The 12,080-nt window shown below is 51.4% G+C and overlaps 1 protein-coding gene across 2 annotated transcripts in view; it reads left to right on the forward strand.

Annotated features, from left to right (window-relative positions):
* LOC139378749 (secretagogin-like) overlaps positions 1 to 12,080 on the forward strand; it is a 36,790-nt gene that overhangs the window by 11,149 nt on the left and 13,561 nt on the right. For both annotated transcript variants that reach the window (XM_071121211.1, XM_071121221.1), the window contains 2 exons: positions 3,970 to 4,026; positions 7,272 to 7,349. In XM_071121211.1, coding sequence (XP_070977312.1) covers positions 3,970 to 4,026; positions 7,272 to 7,349 — 135 coding nt within the window. The remainder of the gene's footprint in view (positions 1 to 3,969; positions 4,027 to 7,271; positions 7,350 to 12,080) is intronic.

Raw genomic sequence — 12,080 nt, forward strand, 5'->3', positions numbered from 1 at the left:
TGGAATGGTCTGAGTGGTGATCTGATGGAATGGTCTGTGCTGTGATCTGTTGGAATGGTCTGAGTGGTGATCTGTTGGAATGGTCTGTGTGGTGATCTGTTGGAATGGTCTGTGTGGTGATCTGTTGGAATGGTCTGTGCGGTGATCTGTTGGAATGGTCTGTGCGGTGATCTGTTGGAATGGTCTGTGCTGTGATCTGTTGGAATGGTCTGAGTGGTGATCTGTTGGAATGGTCTGAGTGGTGATCTGTTGGAATGGTCTGAGTGGTGATCTGTTGGAATGGTCTGAGTGGTGATCTGTTGGAATGGTCTGAGTGGTGATCTGTTGGAATGGTCTGTGCGGTGATCTGTTGGAATGGTCTGTGTGGTGATCTGTTGGAATGGTCTGTGCGGTGATCTGTTGGAATGGTCTGTGTGGTGATCTGTTGGAATGGTCTGTGTGGTGATCTGTTGGAATGGTCTGTGTGGTGATCTGTTGGAATGGTCTGTGCGGTGATCTGTTGGAATGGTCTGTGCGGTGATCTGTTGGAATGGTCTGTGTGGTGATCTGTTGGAATGGTCTGTGTGGTGATCTGTTGGAATGGTCTGTGCGGTGATCTGTTGGAATGGTCTGTGCGGTGATCTGTTGGAATGGTCTGTGCTGTGATCTGTTGGAATGGTCTGAGTGGTGATCTGTTGGAATGGTCTGAGTGGTGATCTGTTGGAATGGTCTGAGTGGTGATCTGTTGGAACGGTCTGAGTGGTGATCTGTTGGAATGGTCTGTGCGGTGATCTGTTGGAATGGTCTGTGTGGTGATCTGTTGGAATGGTCTGTGTGGTGATCTGTTGGAATGGTCTGTGCGGTGATCTGTTGGAATGGTCTGTGTGGTGATCTGTTGGAATGGTCTGTGCTGTGATCTGTTGGAATGGTCTGTGTGGTGATCTGTTGGAATGGTCTGTGCGGTGATCTGTTGGAATGGTCTGTGCGGTGATCTGTTGGAATGGTCTGTGCGGTGATCTGTTGGAATGGTCTGAGTGGTGATCTGTTGGAATGGTCTGAGTGGTGATCTGTTGGAATGGTCTGAGTGGTGATCTGTTGGAACGGTCTGAGTGGTGATCTGTTGGAATGGTCTGTGCGGTGATCTGTTGGAATGGTCTGTGTGGTGATCTGTTGGAATGGTCTGTGTGGTGATCTGTTGGAATGGTCTGTGCTGTGATCTGTTGGAATGGTCTGTGTGGTGATCTGTTGGAATGGTCTGTGCTGTGATCTGATGGAATGGTCTGTGCGGTGATCTGTTGGAATGGTCTGAGTGGTGATCTGATGGAATGGTCTGTGTGGTGATCTGTTGGAATGGTCTGTGTGGTGATCTGTTGGAATGGTCTGAGTGGTGATCTGTTGGAATGGTCTGTGCTGTGATCTGTTGGAATGGTCTGTGTGGTGATCTGTTGGAATGGTCTGTGCTGTGATCTGTTGGAATGGTCTGTGTGGTGATCTGTTGGAATGGTCTGTGTTGTGATCTGATGGAATGGTCTGTGCGGTGATCTGTTGGAATGGTCTGAGTGGTGATCTGTTGGAATGGTCTGTGTGGTGATCTGTTGGAATGGTCTGTGTGGTGATCTGATGGAATGGTCTGTGTGGTGATCTGTTGGAATGGTCTGAGTGGTGATCTGTTGGAATGGTCTGTGTGGTGATCCGATGGAATGGTCTGTGTGGTGATCCGATGGAATGGTCTGTGTGGTGATCTGTTGGAATGGTCTGTGTGGTGATCTGTTGGAATGGTCTGTGTGGTGATCCGATGGAATGGTCTGTGTGGTGATCCGATGGAATGGTCTGTGTGGTAATCTGTTGGAATGGTCTGTGTGGTGATCTGTTGGAATGGTCTGAGTGGTGATCTGTTGGAATGGTCTGTGTGGTGATCTGTTGGAATGGTCTGTGTGGTGATCTGATGGAATGGTCTGTGTGGTGATCTGTTGGAATGGTCTGTGTGGTGATCTGTTGGAATGGTCTGTGTGGTGATCTGTTGGAATGGTCTGTGTGGTGATCTGTTGGAATGGTCTGTGCGGTGATCTGTTGGAATGGTCTGTGCGGTGATCCGATGGAATGGTCTGTGTGGTGATCTGATGGAATGGTCTGTGTGGTGATCCGATGGAATGGTCTGTGTGGTGATCTGATGGAATGGTCTGTGCGGTGATCTGTTGGAATGGTCTGTGCTGTGATCTGTTGGAATGGTCTGTGTGGTGATCTGTTGGAATGGTCTGTGCTGTGATCTGATGGAATGGTCTGTGCGGTGATCTGTTGGAATGGTCTGTGTGGTGATCTGTTGGAATGGTCTTTGTGGTGATCTGATGGAATGGTCTGTGTGGTGATCTGTTGGAATGTTCTGAGTGGTGATCTGTTGGAATGGTCTGTGTGGTGATCCGATGGAATGGTCTGTGTGGTGATCCGATGGAATGGTCTGTGTGGTGATCTGTTGGAATGGTCTGTGTGGTGATCTGTTGGAATGGTCTGTGTGGTGATCCGATTGAATGGTCTGTGTGGTGATCCGATGGAATGGTCTGTGTGGTGATCTGTTGGAATGGTCTGAGTGGTGATCTGTTGGAATGGTCTGTGCTGTGATCTGATGGAATGGTCTGTGTGGTGATCTGTTGGAATGTTCTGAGTGGTGATCTGTTGGAATGGTCTGTGTGGTGATCCGATGGAATGGTCTGTGTGGTGATCCGATGGAATGGTCTGTGTGGTGATCTGTTGGAATGGTCTGTGTGGTGATCTGTTGGAATGGTCTGTGTGGTGATCCGATTGAATGGTCTGTGTGGTGATCCGATGGAATGGTCTGTGTGGTGATCTGTTGGAATGGTCTGAGTGGTGATCTGTTGGAATGGTCTGAGTGGTGATCTGTTGGAATGGTCTGTGTGGTGATCTGTTGGAATGGTCTGTGTGGTGATCTGATGGAATGGTCTGTGTGGTGATCTGTTGGAATGGTCTGTGTGGTGATCTGTTGGAATGGTCTGTGTGGTGATCTGTTGGAATGGTCTGTGTGGTGATCTGTTGGAATGATCTGTGCGGTGATCTGTTGGAATGGTCTGTGTGGTGATCCGATGGAATGGTCTGTGTGGTGATCTGATGGAATGGTCTGTGTGGTGATCCGATGGAATGGTCTGTGTGGTGATCTGATGGAATGGTCTGTGTGGTGATCTGTTGGAATGGTCTGTGTGGTGATCTGATGGAATGATCTGTGCGGTGATCTGTTGGAATGGTCTGTGCGGTGATCTGTTGGAATGGTCTGTGTGGTGATCCGATGGAATGGTCTGTGCGGTGATCTGTTGGAATGGTCTGTGCTGTGATCTGATGGAATGGTCTGTGCGGTGATCCGATGGAATGGTCTGTGCGGTGATCTGTTGGAATGGTCTGTATGGTGATCTGTTGGAATGGTCTGTGCTGTGATCTGTTGGAATGGTCTGTGTTGTGATCTGATGGAATGGTCTGTGCTGTGATCTGATGGAATGGTCTGTGTGGTGATCTGTTGGAATGGTCTGTGCTGTGATCTGATGGAATGGTCTGTGTGGTGATCCGATGGAATGGTCTGTGCGGTGATCTGTTGGAATGGTCTGTGCTGTGATCTGATGGAATGGTCTGTGCGGTGATCCGATGGAATGGTCTGTGCTGTGATCTGTTGGAATGGTCTGTGTTGTGATCTGATGGAATGGTCTGTGCTGTGATCTGATGGAATGGTCTGTGTGGTGATCTGTTGGAATGGTCTGTGTGGTGATCCGAGTACCTTCCAGATCTTTGTCATTTACGGCAAGAACGTTCGCAGTTCCTTTTTCTATGTGAACTCCGTTTTTGGGGTGTGGCTCTCACAGTAACCCTGAAGAAGACAAAGAACTCAGCATCACCTCGCCTGGATACCCTAATGCTTACTAAGGGTCATTGGTGGCAGCTGGTATTTGTATTTACAGCAGTAGTAACTGATTGTCCTTCTCGTCTCTGTAGATCTGGAGAAAGTATGATGCTGACAGCAGTGGATACATATCAGCTGTGGAGCTGAAGGTAATGTTAACTCCACTCCTACACACAGAAGGTAATGTTAACTCCACTCCTACACACATAAGGTAATGTTGTTTAACTCCACTCCTACACACAGAAGGTAATGTTGTTTAACTCCACTCCTACACACAGAAGGTAATGTTGTTTAACTCCACTCCTACACACAGAAGGTAATGTTGTTTAACTCCACTCCTACACACAGAAGGTAATGTTAACTCCACTCCTATACACAGAAGGTAATGTTGTTTAACTCCACCCCTACACACATAAGGTAATGGTGTTTAACTCCACTCCTACACACAGAAGGTAATGTTGTTTAACTCCACTTCTACACACAGAAGGTAATGTTGTTTAACTCCACTCCTACACACAGACGGTAATGTTAACTCCACTCCTACACACAGAAGGTAATGTTGTTTAACTCCACTCCTACACACAGAAGGTAATGTTGTCTAACTCCACTCCTACACACAGAAGGTAATGTGGTTTAACTCCACTCCTACACACAGAAGGTAATGTTAACTCCACTCCTACACACAGAAGGTAATGTGGTTTAACTCAACCCCTACACACAGAAGGTAATGTTAACTCCACTCCTACACACAGACGGTAATGTTAACTCCACTCCTACACACAGAAGGTAATGTGGTTTAACTCCACTCCTACACACAGAAGGTAATGTTAACTCCACTCCTACACACAGAAGGTAATGTTGTCTAACTCCACTCCTACACACAGAAGGTAATGTGGTTTAACTCCACTGCTACACACAGATGGTAATGTTAACTCCACTCCTACACACAGAAGGTAATGTTGTCTAACTCCACTCCTACACACAGAAGGTAATGTTGTTTAACTCCACTCCTACACACAGAAGGTAATGTTGTTTAACTCCACCCCTACACACAGAAGGTAATGTTGTTTAACTCCACTCCTACACACAGAAGGTAATGTTGTTTAACTCCACTCCTACACACAGAAGGTAATGTGGTTTAACTCCACTCCTACACACAGAAGGTAATGTGGTTTAACTCCACTCCTACACACAGAAGGTAATGTTAACTCCACTCCTACACACAGAAGGTAATGTTGTTTAACTCCACTCCTACACACAGAAGGTAATGTTAACTCCACTCCCACACACAGACGGTAATGTTAACTCCACTCCTACACACAGAAGGTAATGTTGTCTAACTCCACTCCTACACACAGAAGGTAATGTGGTTTAACTACACTCCTACACACAGAAGGTAATGTTAACTCCACTCCTACACACAGAAGGTAATGTTAACTCCACCCCTACACACAGAAGGTAATGTTGTCTAACTCCACTCCTACACACAGAAGGTAATGTGGTTTAACTCCACTGCTACACACAGATGGTAATGTTAACTCCACTCCTACACACAGAAGGTAATGTGGTTTAACTCCACTCCTACACACATAAGGTAATGTTAACTCCACTCCTACACACAGAAGGTAATGTTGTTTAACTCCACTCCTACACACAGAAGGTAATGTTGTCTAACTCCACTCCTACACACAGAAGGTAATGTTGTTTAACTCCACTCCTACACACAGAAGGTAAAGTTGTTTAACTCCACCCCTACACACAGAAGGTAATGTTGTTTAACTCCACTCCTACACACAGAAGGTAATGTTGTTTAACTCCACTCCTACACACAGAAGGTAATGTGGTTTAACTCCACTCCTACACACAGAAGGTAATGTGGTTTAACTCCACTCCTACACACAGAAGGTAATGTTAACTCCACTCCTACACACAGAAGGTAATGTTGTTTAACTCCACTCCTACAAACAGAAGGTAATGTTAACTCCACTCCTACACACAGAAGGTAATGTTGTTTAACTCCACTCCTACACACAGAAGGTAATGTTGTTTAACTCCACCCCTACACACAGAAGGTAATGTTGTTTAACTCCACTCCTACACACAGAAGGTAATGTTGTTTAACTCCACTCCTACACACAGAAGGTAATGTGGTTTAACTCCACTCCTACACACAGAAGGTAATGTGGTTTAACTCCACTCCTACACACAGAAGGTAATGTTAACTCCACTCCTACACACAGCAGGTAATGTTGTTTAACTCCACTCCTACACACAGAAGGTAATGTTAACTCCACTCCTACACACAGACGGTAATGTTAACTCCACTCCTACACACAGAAGGTAATGTGGTCTAACTCCACTCCTACACACAGAAGGTAATGTTAACTCCACTCCTACACACAGAAGGTAATGTTGTCTAACTCCACTCCTACACACAGAAGGTAATGTGGTTTAACTCCACTCCTACACACAGAAGGTAATGTTAACTCCACTCCTACACACAGAAGGTAATGTGGTTTAACTCCACTCCTACACACAGAAGGTAATGTTAACTCCACTCCTACACACAGACGGTAATGTTAACTCCACTCCTACACACAGAAGGTAATGTGGTTTAACTCCACTCCTACACACAGAAGGTAATGTTGTCTAACTCCACTCCTACACACAGAAGGTAATGTTGTCTAACTCCACTCCTACACACAGAAGGTAATGTGGTTTAACTCCACTCCTACACACAGAAGGTAATGTTAACTCCACTCCTACACACAGAAGGTAATGTGGTTTAACTCCACTCCTACACACAGAAGGTAATGTTAACTCCACTCCTACACACAGACGGTAATGTTGTTTAACTCCACTCCTACACACAGAAGGTAATGTTGTCTAACTCCACTCCTACACACAGAAGGTAATGTTGTTTAACTCCACTCCTACACACAGAAGGTAATGTTGTTTAACTCCACCCCCACACACAGAAGGTAATATTGTTTAACTCCACTCCTACACACAGAAGGTAATGTTGTTTAACTCCACTCCTACACACAGAAGGTAATGTTGTTTAACTCCACTCCTACACACAGAAGGTAATGTTAACTCCACTCCTACACACAGAAGGTAATGTTGTCTAACTCCACTCCTACACACAGAAAGTAATGTCTTTATATTTAGCAAACCATGTTAGATCTGATTTCAGGGAATCAGGAAATAAACCAATAAACCATGTTAGATCTGATTTCAGTGAATCAGGAAGTAAACCAATAAACCATGTTAGATCTGATTTCAGGGAATCAGGAAGTAAACCAATAAACCATGTTAGATCTGATTTCAGGGAATCAGGAAGTAAACCAATAAACGATGCCCTTTTTATTTCCTCATTCTTCTTTGTAAACAGGGTTTCCTGAAGGACTTGTTCCAGAAGCACGGGAAGGCTGTGTCCTCCAGCAAACTGGACGAGTACACAGACGCAATGGTAAAACAACAGTCTCGTAGCCCTTTCCTGTAGTCAAATGACCATATCGCCCCCTAGTGGCCGCATTGGTGGAATGTTATTAATATTTTTCAAAATGTCAGAATTAATAAATACTATTTCAAAACAAATGCTGATAATGTGTTCTTCTTGGTTCCTGGAGGTGATAAAGATATCCTCTTGGTTCCTGGAGGAACATAGGGCCTGTACTAAAGATATCCTCTTGGTTCCTGGAGGAACATAGGGCCTGTACTAAAGATATCCTCTTGGTTCCTGTTGCCAGTCTTGGGATGCTTCCTGTCCCTTTTGGCCATGACATGCAGTCTTTATAGTCTCTTACCCACTGATTTACAATCTATCTCTCTCCAGTGTGTGTAAAATAAGATAACTCAAGCACTACGTCTAATCAACCTAATGCAGTCATCAGTCTCTAGAACCATTAATGCAGGGTAAATGAACCTCATTCGTGGTTCTTTCAGAGTGCCTTTCATGTCACTGAACGTGGTATAGATTCAGCAGGTAGATCTGGTTGCAGTGATGTTTATTACAACCAACTTTGCCCCCCCCGCTGTGTGTAAACAGTACAGGGTCTTCAGCCCCCCCCCCCCTGTGTGTAAACAGTACAGGGTCTTCAGCCCCCCCCCCGCTGTGTGTAAACAGTACAGGGTCTTCAGCCCCCCCCCCCGCTGTGTGTAAACAGTACAGGGTCTTCAGCCCCCCCGCTGTGTGTAAACAGTACAGGGTCTTCAGCCCCCCCCCCCCCGCTGTGTGTAAACAGTACAGGGTCTTCAGCCCCCCCCCCCCCTGTGTGTAAACAGTACCCCCCCCCCCCCGCTGTGTGTAAACAGTACAGGGTCTTCAGCCCCCCCCCCCCCGCTGTGTGTAAACAGTACAGGGTCTTCCCCCCCCCCCCCGCTGTGTGTAAACAGTACAGGGTCTTCAGCCCCCCCCCCCCCCCCGCTGTGTGTAAACAGTACAGGGTCTTCAGCCCCCCCCCCCCCCCCCCCCCCCGCTGTGTGTAAACAGTACAGGGTCTTCAGCCCCCCCCCCCCGCTGTGTGTAAACCCCCCCCCCCGCTGTGTGTAAACAGTACAGGGTCTTCAGCCCCCCCCCCCCCCGCTGTGTGTAAACAGTACAGGGTCTTCAGCCCCCCCCCCCGCTGTGTGTAAACAGTACAGGGTCTTCAGCCCCCCCCCGCTGTGTGTAAACAGTACAGGGTCTTCAGCCCCCCCCCCCCCGCTGTGTGTAAACAGTACAGGGTCTTCAGCCCCCCCCCGCTGTGTGTAAACAGTACAGGGTCTTCAGTCAGCCCCCCCCCGCTGTGTGTTACAGGGTCTTGAGCCCCCCCCCCCCCCGCTGTGTGTAAACAGTACAGGGTCTTCAGCCCCCCCCCCCCCGCTGTGTGTAAACAGTACAGGGTCTTCAGCCCCCCCCCCCGCTGTGTGTAAACACTACAGGGTCTTCAGCCCCCCCCCCCGCTGTGTGTAAACAGTACAGGGTCTTCAGCCCCCCCCCCCGCTGTGTGTAAACAGTACAGGGTCTTCAGCCCCCCCCCCGCTGTGTGTAAACAGTACAGGGTCTTCAGCCCCCCCCCCGCTGTGTGTAAACAGTACAGGGTCTTCAGCCCCCCCCCCGCTGTGTGTAAACAGTACAGGGTCTTCAGCCCCCCCCCGCTGTGTGTAAACAGTACAGGGTCTTCAGCCCCCCCCCCCCGCTGTGTGTAAACAGTACAGGGTCTTCAGCCCCCCCCCCCGCTGTGTGTAAACAGTACAGGGTCTTCAGCCCCCCCCCCCGCTGTGTGTAAACAGTACAGGGTCTTCAGCCCCCCCGCTGTGTGTAAACAGTACAGGGTCTTCAGTCCCCCCCCCCCCGCTGTGTGTAAACAGTACAGGGTCTTCAGTACCCCCCCCCCCCCCCTGTGTGTAAACAGTACAGGGTCTTCAGCCCCCCCCCGCTGTGTGTAAACAGTACAGGGTCTTCAGCCCCCCCCCCCCCGCTGTGTGTAAACAGTACAGGGTCTTCAGCCCCCCCGCTGTGTGTAAACAGTACAGGGTCTTCAGCCCCCCCCCCCCCGCTGTGTGTAAACAGTACAGGGTCTTCAGCCCCCCCCCCCCCCCCCCCCCCCCGCTGTGTGTAAACAGTACAGGGTCTTCAGCCAGTACCCCCCCCCCCCCGCTGTGTGTAAACAGTACAGGGTCTTCAGCCCCCCCCCCCCCCCCCCCCCCCCCCGCTGTGTGTAAACAGTACAGGGTCTTCAGCCCCCCCCCCCCCCCGCTGTGTGTAAACAGTACAGGGTCTTCAGCCCCCCCCCCCCCGCTGTGTGTAAACAGTACAGGGTCTTCAGCCCCCCCCCCCCCCCCCCCCCCGCTGTGTGTAAACAGTACAGGGTCTTCCCCCCCCCCGCTGTGTGTAAACAGTACAGGGTCTTCAGCCCCCCCCCCCCCGCTGTGTGTAAACAGTACAGGGTCTTCAGCCCCCCCCCCCCGCTGTGTGTAAACAGTACAGGGTCTTCAGTCTTCAGCCCCCCCCCCCCCCGCTGTGTGTAAACAGTACAGGGTCTTCAGCCCCCCCCCCCCCCCGCTGTGTGTAAACAGTACAGGGTCTTCAGCCCCCCCCCCCCCCCGCTGTGTGTAAACAGTACAGGGTCTTCAGCCCCCCCCCCCCCGCTGTGTGTAAACAGTACAGGGTCTTCAGCCCCCCCCCCCCCGCTGTGTGTAAACAGTACAGGGTCTTCAGCCCCCCCCCCCCCGCTGTGTGTAAACAGTACAGGGTCTTCAGCCCCCCCCCCCCGCTGTGTGTAAACAGTACAGGGTCTTCAGCCCCCCCCCCCCGCTGTGTGTAAACAGTACAGGGTCTTCAGCCCCCCCCCCCCGCTGTGTGTAAACAGTACAGGGTCTTCAGCCCCCCCCCCCCCTGTGTGTAAACAGTACAGGGTCTTCAGCCCCCCCCCCCCGCTGTGTGTAAACAGTACAGGGTCTTCCCCCCCCCCCCCGCTGTGTGTAAACAGTACAGGGTCTTCAGCCAGGGTCTTCCCCCCCCCCCCCGCTGTGTGTAAACAGTACAGGGTCCCCCCCGCTGTGTGTAAACCGCTGTGTGTAAACAGTACAGGGTCTTCCCCCCCCCCCCCGCTGTGTGTAAACAGTACAGGGTCAGCCCCCCCCCCCCCCGCTGTGTGTAAACAGTACAGGGTCTTCAGCCCCCCCCCCCGCTTCAGTCTTACAGGGTCTTCCCCCCCCCCCGCTGTGTGTAAACAGTACAGGGTCTTCAGCCCCCCCCCCCCCCCCCCCCCCCGCCCCCCCCCCCCCGCTGTGTGTAAACAGTACAGGGTCTTCAGTCTTCAGCCCCCCCCCCGCTGTGTGTAAACAGTACAGGGTCTTCAGCCCCCCCCCCCCCCCCCCCGCTGTGTGTAAAGCCCCCCCCCCCCGCTGTGTGTAAACAGTACAGGGTCTTCGTAAACAGTACAGGGTCTTCAGCCCCCCCCCCCGCTGTGTGTAAACAGTACAGGGTCTTCAGTCTTCAGCCCCCCCCCCCCCCCCCTGTGTGTAAACAGTACAGGGTCTTCAGCCCCCCCCCCCCGCTGTGTGTAAACAGTACCGCTGTGTGTAAACAGTACAGGGTCTTCAGTAAACAGTACCCCCCCCCCCCGCTGTGTGTAAACAGTACAGGGTCTTCAGTACAGGGTCTTCCCCCCCCCCCCCCCGCTGTGTGTAAACAGTACAGGGTCTTCAGTCTTCTGTGTGTAAACAGTACAGGGTCTTCCCCCCCCCCCCCCGCTGTGTGTAAACAGTACAGGGTCTTCAGTACAGGGTCTTCCCCCCCCCCCGCTGTGTGTAAACAGTACAGGGTCTTCAGCCCCCCCCCCCCCGCTGTGTGTAAACAGTACAGGGTCTTCAGCCCCCCCCCCCCCCGCTGTGTGTAAACAGTACAGGGTCTTCAGCCCCCCCCCCCCGCTGTGTGTAAACAGTACAGGGTCTTCAGCCCCCCCCCCCCGCTGTGTGTAAACAGTACAGGGTCTTCAGTCTTCCCCCCCCCCCCGCTGTGTGTAAACAGTACAGGGTCTTCAGCCCCCCCCCCCCGCTGTGTGTAAACAGTACAGGGTCTTCAGCCCCCCCCCCCCGCTGTGTGTAAACAGTACAGGGTCTTCAGCCCCCCCCCCCCCCGCTGTGTGTAAACAGTACAGGGTCTTCCCCCCCCCCCCCGCTGTGTGTAAACAGTACAGGGTCTTCAGCCCCCCCCCCCCGCTGTGTGTAAACAGTACAGGGTCTTCAGCCCCCCCCCCCCGCTGTGTGTAAACAGTACAGGGTCTTCAGCCCCCCCCCCCCGCTGTGTGTAAACAGTACAGGGTCTTCAGTAAACAGTACCCCCCCCCCCCCCGCTGTGTGTAAACAGTACAGGGTCTTCAGCCCCCCCCCCCCCGCTGTGTGTAAACAGTACCCCCCCCGCTGTGTGTAAACAGTACCCCCCCCCCCGCTGTGTGTAAACAGTACAGGGTCTTCAGTACCCCCCCCCCCCCCCCGCTGTGTGTAAACAGTACAGGGTCTTCAGTAAACAGTACAGGGTCTTCAGCCCCCCCCCGCTGTGTGTAAACAGTACAGGGTCCCCCCCCCCCCCCCGCTGTGTGTAAACAGTACAGGGTCTTCAGCCCCCCCCCCCCGCTGTGTGTAAACAGTACCCCCCCCCCCCGCTGTGTGTAAACAGTACAGGGTCTTCAGCCCCCCCCCGCTGTGTGTAAAC

The sequence above is a fragment of the Oncorhynchus clarkii genome, chromosome 2, assembly GCF_045791955.1.
Source record: "Oncorhynchus clarkii lewisi isolate Uvic-CL-2024 chromosome 2, UVic_Ocla_1.0, whole genome shotgun sequence".
NCBI lineage: Eukaryota > Metazoa > Chordata > Actinopteri > Salmoniformes > Salmonidae > Oncorhynchus > Oncorhynchus clarkii.